At 45.1% G+C, this 16,185-nt stretch overlaps 9 protein-coding genes across 9 annotated transcripts; 5 read left to right on the plus strand and 4 right to left on the minus strand.

The window, feature by feature from the left end:
- Window positions 1-266: 266 nt before the first annotated feature.
- Window positions 267-804, plus strand: MCYG_02511 (uncharacterized protein; the record flags this gene model as incomplete). The annotated part of the gene is made up of 3 exons (XM_002849531.1): window positions 267-493; window positions 575-652; window positions 735-804. 3 exons carry the CDS (start codon window positions 267-269, stop codon window positions 802-804), a joined length of 375 nt encoding a protein of 124 aa, XP_002849577.1.
- A 1,397-nt stretch (window positions 805-2,201) lies between these two features.
- On the plus strand, window positions 2,202-3,427 carry MCYG_02512 (SSO1; the record flags this gene model as incomplete). The annotated part of the gene is made up of 5 exons (XM_002849532.1): window positions 2,202-2,249; window positions 2,318-2,426; window positions 2,495-2,964; window positions 3,024-3,306; window positions 3,366-3,427. 5 exons carry the CDS (start codon window positions 2,202-2,204, stop codon window positions 3,425-3,427), a joined length of 972 nt encoding a protein of 323 aa, XP_002849578.1.
- Window positions 3,428-4,187: 760 nt separating this feature from the next.
- Window positions 4,188-4,728, minus strand: MCYG_02513 (BolA domain-containing protein; the record flags this gene model as incomplete). Its single annotated transcript, XM_002849533.1, has 3 exons — window positions 4,188-4,359; window positions 4,473-4,579; window positions 4,657-4,728. The coding sequence occupies 3 exons, from the start codon at window positions 4,726-4,728 to the stop codon at window positions 4,188-4,190; spliced, it is 351 nt and encodes a 116-aa protein (XP_002849579.1).
- Window positions 4,729-5,107: 379 nt separating this feature from the next.
- Window positions 5,108-7,233, plus strand: MCYG_02514 (coenzyme a synthetase; the record flags this gene model as incomplete). Its single annotated transcript, XM_002849534.1, has 5 exons — window positions 5,108-5,456; window positions 5,545-5,843; window positions 5,906-6,819; window positions 6,877-7,109; window positions 7,187-7,233. 5 exons carry the CDS (start codon window positions 5,108-5,110, stop codon window positions 7,231-7,233), a joined length of 1,842 nt encoding a protein of 613 aa, XP_002849580.1.
- Window positions 7,234-7,796: 563 nt separating this feature from the next.
- Window positions 7,797-8,717, minus strand: MCYG_02515 (eukaryotic translation initiation factor 4E-1; the record flags this gene model as incomplete). Its single annotated transcript, XM_002849535.1, has 3 exons — window positions 7,797-8,264; window positions 8,355-8,426; window positions 8,532-8,717. 3 exons carry the CDS (start codon window positions 8,715-8,717, stop codon window positions 7,797-7,799), a joined length of 726 nt encoding a protein of 241 aa, XP_002849581.1.
- A 581-nt stretch (window positions 8,718-9,298) lies between these two features.
- On the minus strand, window positions 9,299-10,126 carry MCYG_02516 (protein sym1; the record flags this gene model as incomplete). The annotated part of the gene is made up of 5 exons (XM_002849536.1): window positions 9,299-9,354; window positions 9,425-9,715; window positions 9,798-9,903; window positions 9,956-10,010; window positions 10,116-10,126. The coding sequence occupies 5 exons, from the start codon at window positions 10,124-10,126 to the stop codon at window positions 9,299-9,301; spliced, it is 519 nt and encodes a 172-aa protein (XP_002849582.1).
- A 400-nt stretch (window positions 10,127-10,526) lies between these two features.
- Window positions 10,527-11,633, plus strand: MCYG_02517 (40S ribosomal protein S2; the record flags this gene model as incomplete). The annotated part of the gene is made up of 3 exons (XM_002849537.1): window positions 10,527-10,885; window positions 11,049-11,306; window positions 11,376-11,633. The coding sequence occupies 3 exons, from the start codon at window positions 10,628-10,630 to the stop codon at window positions 11,631-11,633; spliced, it is 774 nt and encodes a 257-aa protein (XP_002849583.1).
- A 1,083-nt stretch (window positions 11,634-12,716) lies between these two features.
- MCYG_02518 (conserved hypothetical protein) lies at window positions 12,717-14,424 on the plus strand (the record flags this gene model as incomplete). Its single annotated transcript, XM_002849538.1, has 3 exons — window positions 12,717-12,795; window positions 12,906-13,647; window positions 13,776-14,424. 3 exons carry the CDS (start codon window positions 12,717-12,719, stop codon window positions 14,422-14,424), a joined length of 1,470 nt encoding a protein of 489 aa, XP_002849584.1.
- A 616-nt stretch (window positions 14,425-15,040) lies between these two features.
- Window positions 15,041-16,084, minus strand: MCYG_02519 (opsin 1; the record flags this gene model as incomplete). The annotated part of the gene is made up of 5 exons (XM_002849539.1): window positions 15,041-15,122; window positions 15,188-15,322; window positions 15,378-15,862; window positions 15,919-15,985; window positions 16,047-16,084. 5 exons carry the CDS (start codon window positions 16,082-16,084, stop codon window positions 15,041-15,043), a joined length of 807 nt encoding a protein of 268 aa, XP_002849585.1.
- Between the last annotated feature and the right edge of the window lie 101 nt (window positions 16,085-16,185).

Raw genomic sequence — 16,185 nt, forward strand, 5'->3', positions numbered from 1 at the left:
AAAGGCCCTAAGAGGGTCATTTTTACGGTGGAACGCTAACTCCATAATATAGCCGCCTTGTGGGTTCATAATTGTGTATGACCTACTCTACCGTCACATTGGTCTATGATAACAACCACTCTGCTAGCAAGCAAGACTCTGACCAGGTAATGGTTGTTGAAATACAAAATGCAAACCTCACTTTACATTGGAGAAAGAATGGACAATCAAGGCTGCAAAAAGGGACTCGATAGATACGATAGTATCAACTTGGATTAAAGGAGAAAATGGCCCAACTCCTTGGCGTTGAATACCAGTTTACTATAGATACCCGTGAAAGACCATTTGAAGGTAGTGAGTGTGTCATCGTTGTCCTCGAAGATGCGGAGGAGCCAGCCAAAATGGGCTGTTCGCTTCTCTTACAGTTACACCAGTTCCTATACCATGCATGGAAAGGAGCAGAGATACATCAGGCCATGGAAGAGAACAGAATAACCGGTATACCAAAGCTCAAGTTATTCAGTGCTACGTTTCACAACCTAGCACGATTTCTATATATCGTCGTTGCGGGGCTAAAGGTACCTAGCTAATATAGACGGAGTCTTGTCCGAATATCCCATAACGAGATGAGGTTATTCGATCTATTGCCCACACGGCAACAAGCCTACTTAAGGTACGGAATCAAGGTACGCTTAGTTTTCTTGTTTCTAAGATCACTGGTTACTGACAATTGGCACAGAGCACACAGCATCTAGCTACATTACCACCCGTATAGACCAGGAGATGAAGAGTGCCAGGGATAACGAGCTACCCAGCGCTACATAGAATGGATACCTAGATCAGAAGGGCCTAATAACCGAGTATATTATACAAAACCTTAACTGAGTTCCTTGTGTCCTCATGCATGGTGATTTACCAACTGAAAACATCATTCTTGATGAAGAGTTCTATATCATGGCGTATAAGCCCTCATCTCTACTTAGTGTGCCTGTTGACCTCATGCAGATGCCCATAGGAGTGTTGACTCTAGCTTCGCATAGATTCTGCGTGTTTTCTTAACTTCTTGGTCCACGACTTCCAGTCAACACACGAGCCAGTTGGAGTTGAACAAGGTAGGGATATCGAAGGGCCATTGGTTTGGAAATCCAATAATACGCCGATTATGTGACGTGATCGAGCGTACTATCTGTCTGCAGTGTATTGAGGAAATCTCTCGTTGCGATGCGATGCTTGATGAGTACAATCGGCTGTTAGCTGCTAAGGAAGAAATTAGGAGATATTGGTAGCTTATGATAGCTACCAAGCTCAAAGTCGACTGCGCCATGGCAGCATGCAACTGGCTGCTGGTGTAATCGCGATGTTTAAACAAGCACGCTCTCCAAAGCCACTTTCTACATACAGCTGTATGTCGTTTCAACTCCACCTGGAATGAATCCCACCAAATCAACTTAGGTTGATATATATCAGGAAACCCTGGGATAAATAGTATGCCCTTCACAGCCCGGCTGACAAGAAAATTCGAGCATGCAGCTTAGCGAGAAGGGGCTGAAAGGACACCAAAGATTATATAAAGATTTGGCGAAGGATGCTTAGGCCGTTAAGGCGGCGTTATGTCTGCGCTGCTACAAAGGGCTTCCTCTAAAGCAGCAACGTAAACCTGCCCAGTTCGGTCTATGCACGTCAGTCCGCGCTAGCGCCAAAGAAGACTAGCGCCAAAGAGCCTCTTCGAACCGCCCGTTTTGCCGCGTAATTAATTAGTCCGAGACTCCTTTTCAGAAACAACAATCCTTCGTCTCCTTTCTTGCACGTCCCGCCAGCCTTTTCTTCTTGAACCTCGCTATCTAGCTGTCTGGCGTTGGCTATAGAATATCACCATAGTTCTCCTCTATAAAATCAGGACGCTCGTCATTTATCCGGGATCTCCACGTCTCCAGCTCCCCTCCAATCGCCATATTTACAACCTACGGCCGCAACCTTGCGCTGGATTCGCATTCAGCCACTCTCCATTTATAGCAACCTTTTTCCTCTTGCGTGTACATACCGCCGCTGCTTCTTTCTCTCTTATTAAACAGAAAGATTTTCTACTGAGCTCTGGTTTGCGTACATTTTTTTCAATTTCGACCTCGACCTTCAACACATAATCGCTACGCCTTTTTTTTTTTTAAAAAAAAAAGAGTAAATACACGCCTTGTTGACCACAGCCAGGCACTCCATATTTCACAATGAGTGTGAGTCGCCACTCTCGTTTGTCGAAATTTGATATAACAGCTGTACTTTTTGACATGAACGTGTGCTTTTTTAGAGGGAGGTTCTGCGGCTAATTAAATTGACTGTTTAGGGATATAACAACCAAGCACGAGGCTACGGCCAGATTGACCATTACTCTGGCTCCGGCGGCCCTGATAACAGATATAACCAAGATGTCGAAGCCGGCCACAACAACTATGGTATGACTACCTTGCTATTGTCGTCATAAGATATTTAGACTGCGGTGATTTGCTAACTCTCTGTACAGAGATGGCACAATACAATCAACCGCCTGCTCAAGACCCCAACGCTATCCTGAACCAGTGCAGAGACGTCGACCGTGGAATCGACGATGTAAACAGATACGTTGATCAGCTCAACACGCTCTACCGCCGTTTGCTCAGCGACGTGGATCCTGCTCGCGAAAATGCCATTCGTGAAGAAGTGGAAGATCTTGCCAACCAAACAAAACGACTTTACCGTAATTTGGTCGACCGCGTCAAGTCTATTAAACAGATGCCAGAATCCGGAAGCCCTCGCAACTCGTCTCAGGTTGGAAAGGTTGAGCGAAGCTTGAAGGCAGCCATCACACGATACCAACAAGTTCAAGCTGATTTTCGAAAAGAGTCTGAGTCGCAAATGGCTAGGCAGTACCGTATTGTTAGGCCTGATGCAACAGACGCGGAAGTCAGGGAGGCCGTGCAGGACAGCTCGAACCAGCAGATTTTTAGCCAGGCCGTAAGATTTTTCCGGATTCTTTTTTCGCTCTTAAGCTTGCCATTCTAATAACTTCTTAGTTGATTCAAAGTGATCGCCGTGGAGACGCCCAGAAGGTGTCACAGATGGTCCGAGCCAGACATGAAGAGATCCAGAAGATTGAGCGCGACTTTGTCGAATTGACACAGATGTTCCATGATCTCGAGGCTATGGTCGTGCAACAAGAGGAACCTATTGCCCATATCGACCAAACTGGAGAGGAAGTTCGAGAGAATGTTGACAAAGCTAACGAAGAGATAAAAGGAGCTATTGACTCGGCTCGTGCCCGTAACAGAAAGAAGTGGTGGTGTCTACTCATCTGCCGTAAGTGCACATATCTCCATTCAAGTTTGCTAGATCATACTAACTCTGCCATTCAACAGTTCTCATCATTATCATCATTGTTGTCATTGTTGTCGTTGTTGTCGTTATACAAAAGAAGTAGAGCTACTGGCTGCTTATTCCTAACCCCGACACATGGTTTAAACTCCTACCCACCACCCACGAAACCTCCCTTTCCCTTTGTACATTTGTTTATACCCTTGTCCTTGAATCAATATTGTAAAATCCTTCTGGGGAACCGCCCAGAGCATTCACTCTGAGTTACTAGAAAAAAATTCCCCTTTCCCTTCCCTTACTATATTTCCCTACATCGACCTGATAGGCCACATCCACATTTACCGTTGGAGCCTCCGTTTTCGTTTGTTCAATTGTCATAGCAGCTACAACATTATCCCCAGCTGTACTATATCAGCTCTTGTGGTTCAGTGACTCTTCTCCTTTGTTGGATTTCTTTATCTGTTTCTTCGAAGAGTACTTTTACCACCATTACTATATAATAATTACTCTTATTTCCTTTCTCTTTTCCTTTGGCTCTTCTCCCGTGTTATCCTTTTTCGTCATGTCTTAAATTTCTTGTATCCCAAAAGAATTGTTGGTTCTATATTTTCGAGTAAACATGATAATATTTTATTTCTAATACATTGGTTAACTGAGCAAGTATCAATACAGAGTACAGACAAATCTATTTATATCAGAACCGTGGGGATGACGCTTAGATGCAAGTGTAACCTTTAAGAGTCAAGACTTAGATGTGCCTTGATACATGGTTACTATAATTTATCTCTTGGACTATTATCCCTTGGGTTAATGCTGAAGCCAACACTAGGGTATAGATCCGCTTATGTTCCATCATATGGCCACACCTAACTCTCTTGTTGCCTTGATGCCCTCTCTTCCTCCTCAGGGGTTCTGGTCTTGAGTTGTAGAGCGTGTATTCCACCATCTCGGGCCATTTCTTCTTTTAGCAGGTTATATACCATTCTGTGCCGGGCAGGTTGGTTCTTTGACGCGAAGGCAGACGAGACTATTGTTACACTTCACAGCGTACCAAAGGCAGTAGTGAGTAAATTATCACGTTGCGCTCCGCGGGTATATTTTACGGCCTTTCTTTATTAAAAGACAAAAACATTATGCGCCTGGATACACACCTGAAATGAGTTTCTGTGGACGTATTTCCTTGCATGGGCGCATGGTGGGCATGGAGCTTGGAATCGTTTCGGATCGTGAGGGTAATCGGCGATAGTTCTTTTGTGACCTATATTCATTTCCCCACAGTTAGCTCGATGCTCAAACTCAGTGAGTTCTTTGCGCTCCCTCCCAGATATAAATGACTCGGCTTTTTCTTGCCTTTTCTCGAATTGCATCTTCCAATGGTGTCTGAGAGGCTGAAGTGCTCGCGGCCATTCTGGGTATTGGAGAGAAAAGCTGCAGGCGCCGCTGGCTTAGTCTAATCGTTCGAAGCATCTGGTATGTGAAATATCAATAGAGGTACAACAGCTTGTGGGCGTTAGTAGCTTGCTTGCTTGTTTGTTGAAGGCTCTCGGGCTTAAGGAGGAAAGAAGCCGGTTGTCGATGAAATAAAAATTAAGCTTTTGGGTTGTTCCGCGACCTTGGGTAAACTTCTTTAGCAAGTTCAACATCAAAGAAGCGACATTACATCGGCCATGACTATATACCGGCGAGAACATGGCTTTACTCTGACCACCTGCTCTAATTGAGAATTTAATGTGATATGGGAAGGAGAAATCATTTCAAAAAATAGCTGCTTGTTACTCCAAACATGATGATGCGACCTGGCTGTCGGCAATATTGTCGAGTTGCGCAGCAGCATTCATGGCACCAGTATAGTGCGAGGTTATGCTCTAAACGGAAGAGCAATCGAGCCCAGCAAATACGATTATTATCATGTCTTCCAAATCTTCCTTTTTTCCGCCCATTAGCCCTTCATGACCAGCTATCGACGTCCGTTGTCCATAGTGCATCAGGGCGCACCTTTAGCTATGGAAATCTTCTCGGGGACGTCACATTAGCTCAAGATAAGCTCGAGACCATTTGTGAACGGCACTCAAAGCCCCTTGATTTACGGGGGAAACCTGTGGCATTTTTGGCAGAAAACAGCTACGATTACGTAGGTACTGTAGAATCTCCTGGATAAACCCCGAGTAAAAAGAATATTGGTATTACGCAAAGGCTAACATTGATTTATTAAAAATAATATAGTTACCCTGCTTTCTATACTGGCCGCTGATGGCATTGCACTTCCTCTTTCTCCTAACTTTCCTGCAGCGGAATTAAGATATATACTGGGTAATTCACAGGCGGAAGTGCTGCTAGCGACAGATAGATACCGGGAGAAGGCAGAACAAGTGCTAGATGGAGAATTGGTGAAAACTCCCATTTTGGAATATATTCCAAAGCTCAACGATGGCGCTATACCTCCAACAAAGGTTGAGTTTCGGGATATGCAGTGCCCGCAGGGCGGAATGATGCTATATACTTCAGGTACCACCAATCGTCCAGTATGTAATGAATGAAACCTGGATTATAGCTATGATTGAGTGCAGACTGACATATACCTTAGAAAGGCGTATTCCTCCCCCACTCTGCGCTAGCAGCGCAGACAAAGTCTTTGGTTGAGGCTTGGTCTTATTCACCAGAGGATAGATTACTTCACATGCTACCACTCCACCATATTCATGGGACGGTCAATGCCATTTTGGCCCCATTACTCGCGGGTTCGTCTATTGAATTTACATATCCATTCAATCCCACAACAGTATGGGAGAGGCTCGCCAAACCATTCTTTTCCTGCTCCAAGACAAACTCGTCGCCTGAAACTATAAACTTCCTCACAGCTGTTCCAACAATCTATCACCGCCTACTAAATACATTTGATTCACTCCCTGATACCATAAAACATGCCGCCAAGAAAGCCATATTGCCCGAAAACCTGCGGTTAAATATTTCCGGGTCTGCTGCATTACCAACGCCGATAAAAAGGTCATGGGCTAATCTGAGTGGAGGCAACGTGCTTCTTGAACGGTACGGCATGACTGAAGTAGGCATGGCCCTCAGCTGTGGGCTAGAGTTCGAAGACAGGGTTGATGGGAGTGTTGGATGGCCACTCCCATCCGTTGAAGTCAGATTATTTGATTTGGACAAGCAAGAAGTGATACGTCCTGGAGAAGAGATAGATCAAGATAAACGTGAGAGAGTGGGCGAAATCCAATTACGGGGGCCGACTATTTTCAAAGAATATTGGCAAAATGAGCATGCTACGGAAGAGTCTTTTACTGAGGATTCTGACGGCAAAGGAAGATGGTTCAAAACCGGCGATATGGCTATTCGAAAGCTGGTGGATGGCGCTGGACAGAGCACGAGTAATTGGGCAAAGGGCCCCTTATATTTCATCCAGGGGCGCCAGAGTGTGGACATTATTAAGGTCGGGGGAGAGAAAGTGAGCGCATTAGAGGTTGAACGGGAGCTGCTTACTCTGTAAGTACTGATTTCCCAACTGCGATCCTATCCCTAGCTAATTTGATGGGTTTGTAGCCCACAAGTTTTGGAGGCCGCTGTTATAGGCTTACAATCAGAGCAATGGGGTCAAAAAGTTGCTGCGATACTGGTGCTAGACTCGAAACACTCGGCAACTGGGTCTCGTGAGGGGAAACCTTGGGGCATACTTGACTTACGGCGTGCATTAAAGGAGAAACTATCCGATTATAAAATACCACAGGAAATGAGAGTACTTGACGGCGGGATCCCGAGAAACGCCATGGGGAAAGGTAAGTTAAACACGCCCCTAACTATTATTGGACTTTTTCCTATACTATATAAGGGCTAATCATTAAATTTTTGATAGTAAACAAAAAAGCCCTTAAGCAAGAAGTTTTTGGAGATGCAGTATAGGGTTATCAGTGATTTGTTGCGTACGATAAAACAAGGTAGGGTTCTGTACATAATTGATAGAAGGGCAACTGTGATGCTATGACTCGATATCTTACACTATAAAAAGACTACCGGGTTGGAAAACACATGGTATGATATTGCCTAAGGAATCAAACGTTATACACGGCAAAAAGGGTATGTATAATCGAGACTACTTTATAAATTGCGACTGGAATAAAAGGAAATGAGCATAACTGCTTAGGACATTAAAAGGTAAAAGCGGAAGACATGTTAAATAAACCACGTTAGCCCCCAATACTAGCTCCTAAGAAAGAATCCAGGGGAAAAGATAAAGCTGCGCCGGAAACATCATGCGCGCGCTGAGACTTCATTAGACTCCATTTTGCAAATTGAGAAAGCGAAATATCCATCTCTACCGGTATTCGCAGTCTTGCCAATGGGAGAGGATGTAGCAACCTCCCTCCCAACGCCCACCACAATTGTCCAGAGAGGAACTGGACCTAGCGATACTGAGTTAATTTCTGGGATAAATTGAATTTCTCATACGATCAAAAGCTCCTTACTCAGACCGTATACTTGGCTTTAGCACGGGTGCTTCCTGAATTGGCACTCTCGGTATGACCAGAGAACTCCAGGAGCTCATTGTCCTTCAACTTGAGAACCTCCTTGAACCGTTTACCGATAGCTAGGAGAATCTTCTGTCCTTGCTCTTGCGTGCGCCCATCCATAGTGGCCTTTCCAACTGTTCTAGTCCATAGACCGATTCTGTAAAAGGACTTGCGCACGTTAACCACGACACCCATGACTTCGTTGTCACCATCATTTTCAAGAGTATCACCAATTACTGTAAGTTGAGCATGGAGCCAGAGTTCATCGATCGGGACTTGGTTTCTGTCCTTGGTGAATTTAAACGAATACGACCATTTGCCGCCGTGCTTGTTCTGTTGATCTTCCCATTCTGGCCTGATACCCTTTTTGAATAGATGGTAATCTGATTTGAAGCTGAGTTGAGAGGTGGGTGCGATATTATTCTGTTATAGGCGAGCGAAATGTCAGAGATCGTGCCCAATATAGCAAGTGAAAAACTGTACCCCTCATTGGGAAATTAAATCTAGACTTACATAAATTCCCCAGAATTCTTCGACTGAGTTGAAGGTAACAACTTCTTTGAGCAGGTCATTCCAGTTGTCTCCCTAAAAGAAGTAAATAGGGTTAGCATTTTCCTCGAGACGTGCAATGACGGGAGGGATAATGCGATATGCAACTCCGGGATGGTGCGCCTGCTCTCTATTACATACCTTGCCACTTGGAGGTTTTGTGAACCACAGAGTCCATTCGTTCATGAGAGGATGTTTAACGTTGAAATTGACGGGGTCATGGAAGACAGTAATCTGTTCATTCTTGTTCTGAGCCTCTGTGCCGTCTGGGGTGGAGTTCTCGTTGTTCACAGCCTGTTCAGGCTTGGTTCCATTTTCCGCCGCCATATTACGAGGAAAGGAGGGTCGGTGGTAGATTGGAGGCGGGCTGACGACTCAGTCGATATACGGGCGTTATATAGGAGTGCTATGGACGGGTGTTGAGAGGACGGCGGGTTTAAAACTGAGGTGAGGTTGAAAGCTGCAGGTCTGACTGATTGAACGATAGGAAGGCTCGATCGTAGCACTACCACACGGCGAGAAAGACGATTCAAGGTTGATATAACGCAGTTAAGCTGTTCTCTGCTCCAGGCAGAATTTGTGGTCTGGAACTTGTGATGTTGGCGTTGAGATCGCGATTCTTTCTCAAAAATTTTTATTTTTATTTTTTTCAATCTTCATTTGAAGCTTTGGGCGGTTGAGTTTGCACTGTTTGCATCTGACTCTCCTTTAATATTTAGATTTGGATAAGCTTGATGACTTGAAGGATATCGTATTAGTACATATCTAAGCTATTCTATGATATAAAATGGCACAAGTTCGTAGGACCGGTCTATGGTGACTCTAGAAGATCGAAGAAAAGGGGAAAGAAAGACGCTATTCGCCGCATGGGAAGTATAACCAGAATCCGCAAAACAAAAATGGACAGATTAGGTGGCATCCTTTTCACCTTTACTGTTTATAAGACTGAGTATACAGTTCCAGCCTGCGAAAGTGACGGTGCGTAGTTAGTAGAGAATTATTATAAAGACAGCTTCCCCCGAGATAAAACATACCAAGGCTGACGAGGTTGACGACAAGAACTCGGTGCTCTAATGGCACAAACGTGAAGTTAGCCGCCTGAACCCATGGCCAGAGCATGAGGTTGGTCTTGTAGGCGGTGCCAAATGATGTTCGTAGCCTCTCCAATGGGTCATTTCCTTCCAAGATCGCCATGGAGGATAAGAAGCAGGTCAGATGCGTTGGAGTGAACAGCGTCTGGTCTGCACACACTCTAGCAACCAATGTAAGTTTAGGGTTCCTGAAAACTATGTTCCGTTGCATGAACTTGTACCAAGTCGTTGCACCTGGCCCGAAAATTGCTATATTAAAAGACCACGCATCAGCATCTAAGATTGTGTAGAGCGCACGTAACCGGAACGAACATACCCCCTCCATAAAGAAGCATTCGACCGGTACGGGCATAATCATGTTTCTCGATTCCGACTCCGTCGACGAGCTGTTGCGCTAGAACATCTCCAGTTCCAAAAAGAACCTACATTTCATTAACAAATTGTAGCTTGAAAGCAGAATCGGAGTAGACTTACAGCACTACCGATGCTCTGTGTGAGCAACGGCCGGGCCGCCAACTTAGCTTGATACCTGTATAAAAAGGTGAGATAATCAGAAGATGATCTAATATCCGGGGGGGGGAAGAAAGGGAGAACTCCGATGACCGGAGAGAGAGAGCGGTACGGGGGAGCTCACCACCGCAGCATTATGAAATCCCCTGCCTTGTCATACAACCTATGGGCGAAGGGATGACAAGCTTCATACGCTCTCGAGTCTTGTAGAGGACGTTATTCACTGGGAATGAAGGCTGTGCCATCGCAGCTCCAACTTCTTTCATCTTTGCGCCTTGCTGGAGCTTTTTTTGCCTGGTGGAGCTGGGCTCGGCTTTATCGCCGGCGATTAACACTTGATCGTCTCTTTAAAGCCGACGCACTTTGAGGGCTTATTTCCACTTTAACGCTTTTCCTCTTTTGAACATAAGCTAGGGCTTAGGGCTAGATAAGAGGGTTCTCTTGTCACTCGCTTAGAGGGGGATTATGTAATGCTCCACATCGGGTTTCTTTGGTTGAACGAAAGCGAACTTGAAGCAAATAAGGGAAGAAAAAAAGAGTGACCTTTTCGACAGCGCAAACCGACAACGACCTTCAAGTCCTCCGAACCCTCTATATTCCCTTCCTACAACACCGTCGATTCGGATACCGACAATCATGGCTGACGCTGCACGAGGAGGACGTGGTGGCTTTGGCTCGCGCGGAGGAGATCGTGGTCGTGGCCGTGGTGGCCGTCGCGGACGTCGTGGCTCCAAGAGCGACGAGAAGGAATGGCAACCCGTCACCAAGCTCGGCCGTCTTGTTAAGGCCGGAAAGATCACCAGCATTGAACAGATCTACCTCCACAGTTTGCCAATCAAGGAATACCAGATCGTTGATTCCTTCCTTCCAAAGCTCAAGGATGAGGTCATGAAGGTACGGATATACACAGTTTTCCCCGCCTCTTTTTTTTTGAGGAACCCGAAGGGATACGGCACGATTAGACATTGGGGCCGTAATGCGCTGGGAGTTTATGGAGCTGTTTTATGCAACTATTTCAAAAGTGATGCTAATGGGGTATATTGTTCCATGGATATAGATCAAGCCAGTCCAGAAGCAGACTCGTGCCGGTCAACGAACCCGTTTCAAGGCCATTGTTGTCATTGGAGACTCCGAGGGCCATGTTGGACTTGGAATTAAGACCTCTAAGGAAGTTGCTACTGCTATTCGTGCTGCTATCATAATCGCCAAGCTCAGCGTTCTCCCTGTCCGTCGGGGTTACTGGGGTTCCAACCTTGGTGAACCTCACTCCCTCCCAACCAAGACCAGTGGAAAGTGCGGTTCCGTCTCTGTCAGGGTATGTAGACTCTTATCTTGCTGTTAAGGGGGATAAATAAGTTCATGTTCTAACTATATAATCCTCTAGTTGATCCCTGCTCCTCGTGGTACCGGTCTCGTTGCCTCTCCAGCCGTTAAGCGATTCCTCCAATTGGCCGGTGTCAGTGATATCTACACATCCTCCTCCGGTTCTACCAAGACCCTTGAGAACACCCTCAAGGCTACCTTCGTCGCCGTCGGTAACTCATACGGTTACTTGACCCCTAACCTATGGAAGGAGACCAAACTCATGCGAAGCCCTCTTGAGGAATTCGGTGATGTCCTACGGGAAGGAAAGAGATACTAAAAAAAGTAAAACAAATAGGATTTTCTTTACCTGTCCCTTTATCTATTTTAGTTAGCGGATAAAATTCCTTTCGAGCTTGTTAGGAGCCAAATGAGATAATGATTTCCATTTGATAGGGATTAACCGCCGGTACTTTGATTGCTTTGAAATGGAAATCTCGGGCTTAACGCAGGCCCTTGTATGATATGTTCACAACGACTGGCAAGAATATGTTATGGACGAGATATGCTATTCCGTAGCCTGTCTCTTAAGTCAGATAGTAACGTGATCGAGGCCATCATGAGACATTAGAGGTTAACAAATAGGATAACGGAATCAAATTATGCATCTGTAATCGTGATTTTTATAGGATGGCCCTGGGAAATAATGCGTTGACCTGCATAGGGTCATGCATGTATGTACAGTCAGACTGCCTGACAAAGGAACGGAGCAGAGAAGCTGCGAATCCAACCCGGCGTATTTGCAAGTTAAGACACCGCTGCGTTTCATATCTCGATAACTCTCAAAAAGGGACTCCTTGCATTTATATTTCGGAGAATAAAGGGAAAAGCGGGCGAGTTTAATGCTTGATGTTGAAAATACATGATATATTAGATGCAACAGCGGTAGCAGACAGGAAACTAGAAGAATAAATATTTCAAATACTCAAGTAGAGAATACAGATGATACCTTGAAGAAGTTATTACGCTTCTCGTCCCTTTCTTTTGGTAACCCATTCCCCCTGTTTGACCCAAGATGGTAGACTGTCATGCAAGTACATATCCCTTCCTGTCTAGATGTACCAGGACTCATCAGGGCAGCAACAACAACACATTTAGCAGCTCTCACAGCGCAAAAATAAAACTCCTTCATATTACAAGTATCACAAGAAAGGGAAAACCCGCAGATATTTATTTGATGAGACTTCTCTCACTCTGCCTTGATACCTCCTTTTCTTGCTTATTATCTTATTATCAATCAGCGGACAAGGTCCACAAGTTCAAGAGCTTGAGCTGACCTTTCACATATAATATCTGCCATTATAAAGGTCCGGAAGGGCCTATATCGTGAAAGAGCTCTAGGACTTAAAGCAAAGCAGTCACTATGGTGTGTTGCCCAGCAGCCTGTTGTCTTGTTAACCAAGAGGGCAGTGATGAAGACAATCACAAACAAATGATAGTAGGTGAGTCAGTGGATAACTTCCATACCTCTCTCTTTTTTTTCCTGGTAAGAAGGTATTTCTATCACCCAGCTGAGAGAAGGTTTGACCAAGTTAACAAGCCTGCTGCTTAGTTCCAAGAATAGCAGCTATTCCACCGTGTCGAAAAGTCGCATCTATCGCGTCAGTGTATCCTCCAACTCGACCAAAGGGAGGTACCTCTTGCCAGAAAAGGAGATCCAGTGTGGTTGATATCGGCTGTCTCCCCTTCAGCCTTAGCAAATCCAAACCATTGGCTTCAGTAGGCCGTGTCTTCATGATTGGTCAGTCGAATAACTCGAGAAAGGGAAATACCGCTAGATCAGCTTCTCGGTCATCTTTCAGTAGCAACATCGCGCTTCTACGCGCCGCATTTTCAAGCAAGCAAAACAACATGAAGGAGTACGAAGATACATTTGACGAACCATTCGAGGATGATGACTCCACAGATGGCTTTGATAAGCCCATCATTTCTTTCCGTGGAGGTGCTGCGTGGCAGTCACTCGACCAGAACTGTGAAGTCCTGGCATTAGACTTGTTTTGGCCGACGAAGAAGAATGGTCCTTTTGATAACCCATTCCGCTCGGATATCATGCCCGTCGAGGAGCTTTCTCCACTCTGCAATTTCAGAAACCTTCGAAAGCTCAAACTGACTGGAATGTCGCGGTCTTATCAGAAGTATATTTGGCAGGCCGTGTGGCTTAACCCTGGCCTCGAAGAACTCGAGTTAGAGATGGCGTTGGAGCCTTGTATTCGGCGTACTTTCAATGCAGACTGGCCATCCATCAAGGGAGATTGGTCATACCGCACTGCGGATGAGGCTTCTGGAGTATACTAGTGAGTGTCTAAATGTCCAATGTGAGATATTGTAACCATGAGATTACAACAGACAACATAGTTCTTTCCTTTCTACGGTAGAATTGAAGGAGCCACAACAAGCTAACTCGTATTTTTCTACCCCAAAGTGGAGAGGCCGGAGAGGGAGAATTGCACAGACGTGCTGGGGTCGGAGAATATTTAGACAAAGAAGCTATCGGCAATGCAAAGGCTAGAGCTTGGGAAATGGGATGTTCCCTTGATCGACTGCCCGTCGTTCAGATAAGCCTCACCGGTTTTGTTGTCGACGCCGACCCATTCTTTATGTGGTTTAACCCACATCGCCTCCGAGTAATCAACTTCAAAAACGACTGTGTCGATGCAGGATTTTCTCTCCCAAGATCCATGGCCGATCGAGTTGTCGTGTCTTGGCCAAATACCGTGGCAGAGTACGCCATGCAGGTTAGACATGTCCAACCTGGAGAGGTTAAACTCATTGATATTCCGAAGAGGAAGAGCAACGGTCCCGCCCTGGAGAAGAGTAAACTTGTGGATATCGCTAAGAAGGGAAAGAAACCAGCTGACAAGGCAGATGAGAGCAAGCTTGTCAATGAGAAGGTCAGTCAATGGAGAAAAGCCAGCATCGGCAGAGAGGATGCGGCTGTTGAAAAAACGAACCGCTTTCCGGACAACGACAGACCTGCGTTCAATATCCGAAATTTCACAAGAACTGGCAAGCTGATCGGAGGCGCCTCCACGCCTGATTGGAAGCCAACTGGCAAGCCCACGAAGAAATAGTTACTTAATACTTTGCTGGCTCGCTGGTTGAACCTTGGAAGTTCGAATAGAGTGATCACGTGTTGCCCAGCAGCCTGCGATGACGTCGTTTACGCCTGTACGAATATCACGACTTTCTCGCCTTTTCCTTTCCCTTCCCTACTTCAACAACCTTGGAAGCTTAAATGTTTTTAATCGATGCTTAATTGGGGGCTTGAAACTACAATTAATAATGCCGACTGTTTATCCGGCGAGTTAATGGCTAATAACTAATCTGAGAACCCAAAAATAGAATAGCTATAAGTGACATGTATTTCCAGACTTTAAGTAGATTGCGAAATAATCACTAAGCACTGTAGCTGAGGAGGTAAGGTGTTGGTAATTTTCAAGTAAAAGGTATAGTGGGAGTCCCGAAATCACATATTGGTATTGGAACAAAATTGGCCTTTCCATAAACTTTTGCGCTGGCGGATTAACTGGGGTATATATGGATTATAGATTAGCAGCGTATTTGCAAGATACCACTCGGTAATTCCAATCTTTGACAAAACCATATTTCAACGGAGAACCAGGTGCTTAAAGTGCATTTTTGTTTTAGCTCCCTGGATGCAGTTATTAGGGTCGTATCCTTTAGAAATCATACGTCCCCGTTTTCTCCCACACGGATATTTCCTTCACCGTTGACACCATTTGCCCAGAAGCCATCTAGAGTGACCACACTGGTTAAACAGCCATATTAGTAACTATAAATATTCCAATTTCCGTATATCTAGGGTTTTCTTACGCGGATCTTATCGTGTCATGGGAGACTAGAAGCCAGTAACCGAAAACACCTTGAAGCAGGATGTCGAGGATAGCATAGGCAATTATCTCTGCATTAATGTTCATCTTTCGAGCATTATTGGAGATTCCCCAGATTCTGCATGTTTCGTTATTCATCTATTCGAAAGAAAATCGAACGAATTTTGACTTACATAGGGTAGATAAGCATAACGACCAGGGAGAAGATTGCAATGGAAGAGTAAAAGTTACGGGCCTTTTGGTCTTTGGCCAGCGTGGCTTTACGGCCCTGGTAGCCCATTTGATACACAACAGTCAAATATGCTAAACAGGCAATTGTGTACCATGCCCACTGGTAGTGTTGATTCATGAATGCACTGCCGAGAGCAGAAACAAACATAATGAGGGACGCAGAGATCGCCACGAGCAAACTGGCTCCATTGATTCCGGATAGAAAGGTAAGGCAGGTAAGAATCAATGGAACTGTCAGCATCCAGTTGACATATCGAATCCAGTACACTTCACGGTAGGTATCTAAGAAGGTATCCGGCGAGTGCTTGCGATGCTCGTGGTACGTATAATGTTTATATGATATTCCGTATCCCATAGCCATTGCGAAGTATGAGAGGAATGAAATCGTGGTGACGAGGGAAACAAGAATATGGAAAAGACGTTTTTGCTAAAATTATATGTTAGAGTATGCACTTTCTCAATAATGGATAGCTAGAGACTTACTGCGGGGACTCTGGCAGCCAGAACATAGAAAACAAGAGACGAAAGTAGCATTAAAATTGCAACAACCCTAAGAAGCATAGTTAGAAAAAGCTTTATGTCTTCATCTTCTGCTTAAGTATAGATCTTACCATAAGCACCGTCGGCCAACTCCAGATGCCTCCTCCATAATAGGACTTGGACCCGGGATAGGGTTGATGGGAGGAACCCCGATATCTCCCATAGTATGCATGGCTTCTTCTAGTATGAAGTATTGATTCAGCGGCCGTT

This window comes from Microsporum canis, genomic scaffold (genome assembly GCF_000151145.1).
Source record: "Microsporum canis CBS 113480 supercont1.2 genomic scaffold, whole genome shotgun sequence".
Lineage (NCBI taxonomy): Eukaryota > Fungi > Ascomycota > Eurotiomycetes > Onygenales > Arthrodermataceae > Microsporum > Microsporum canis.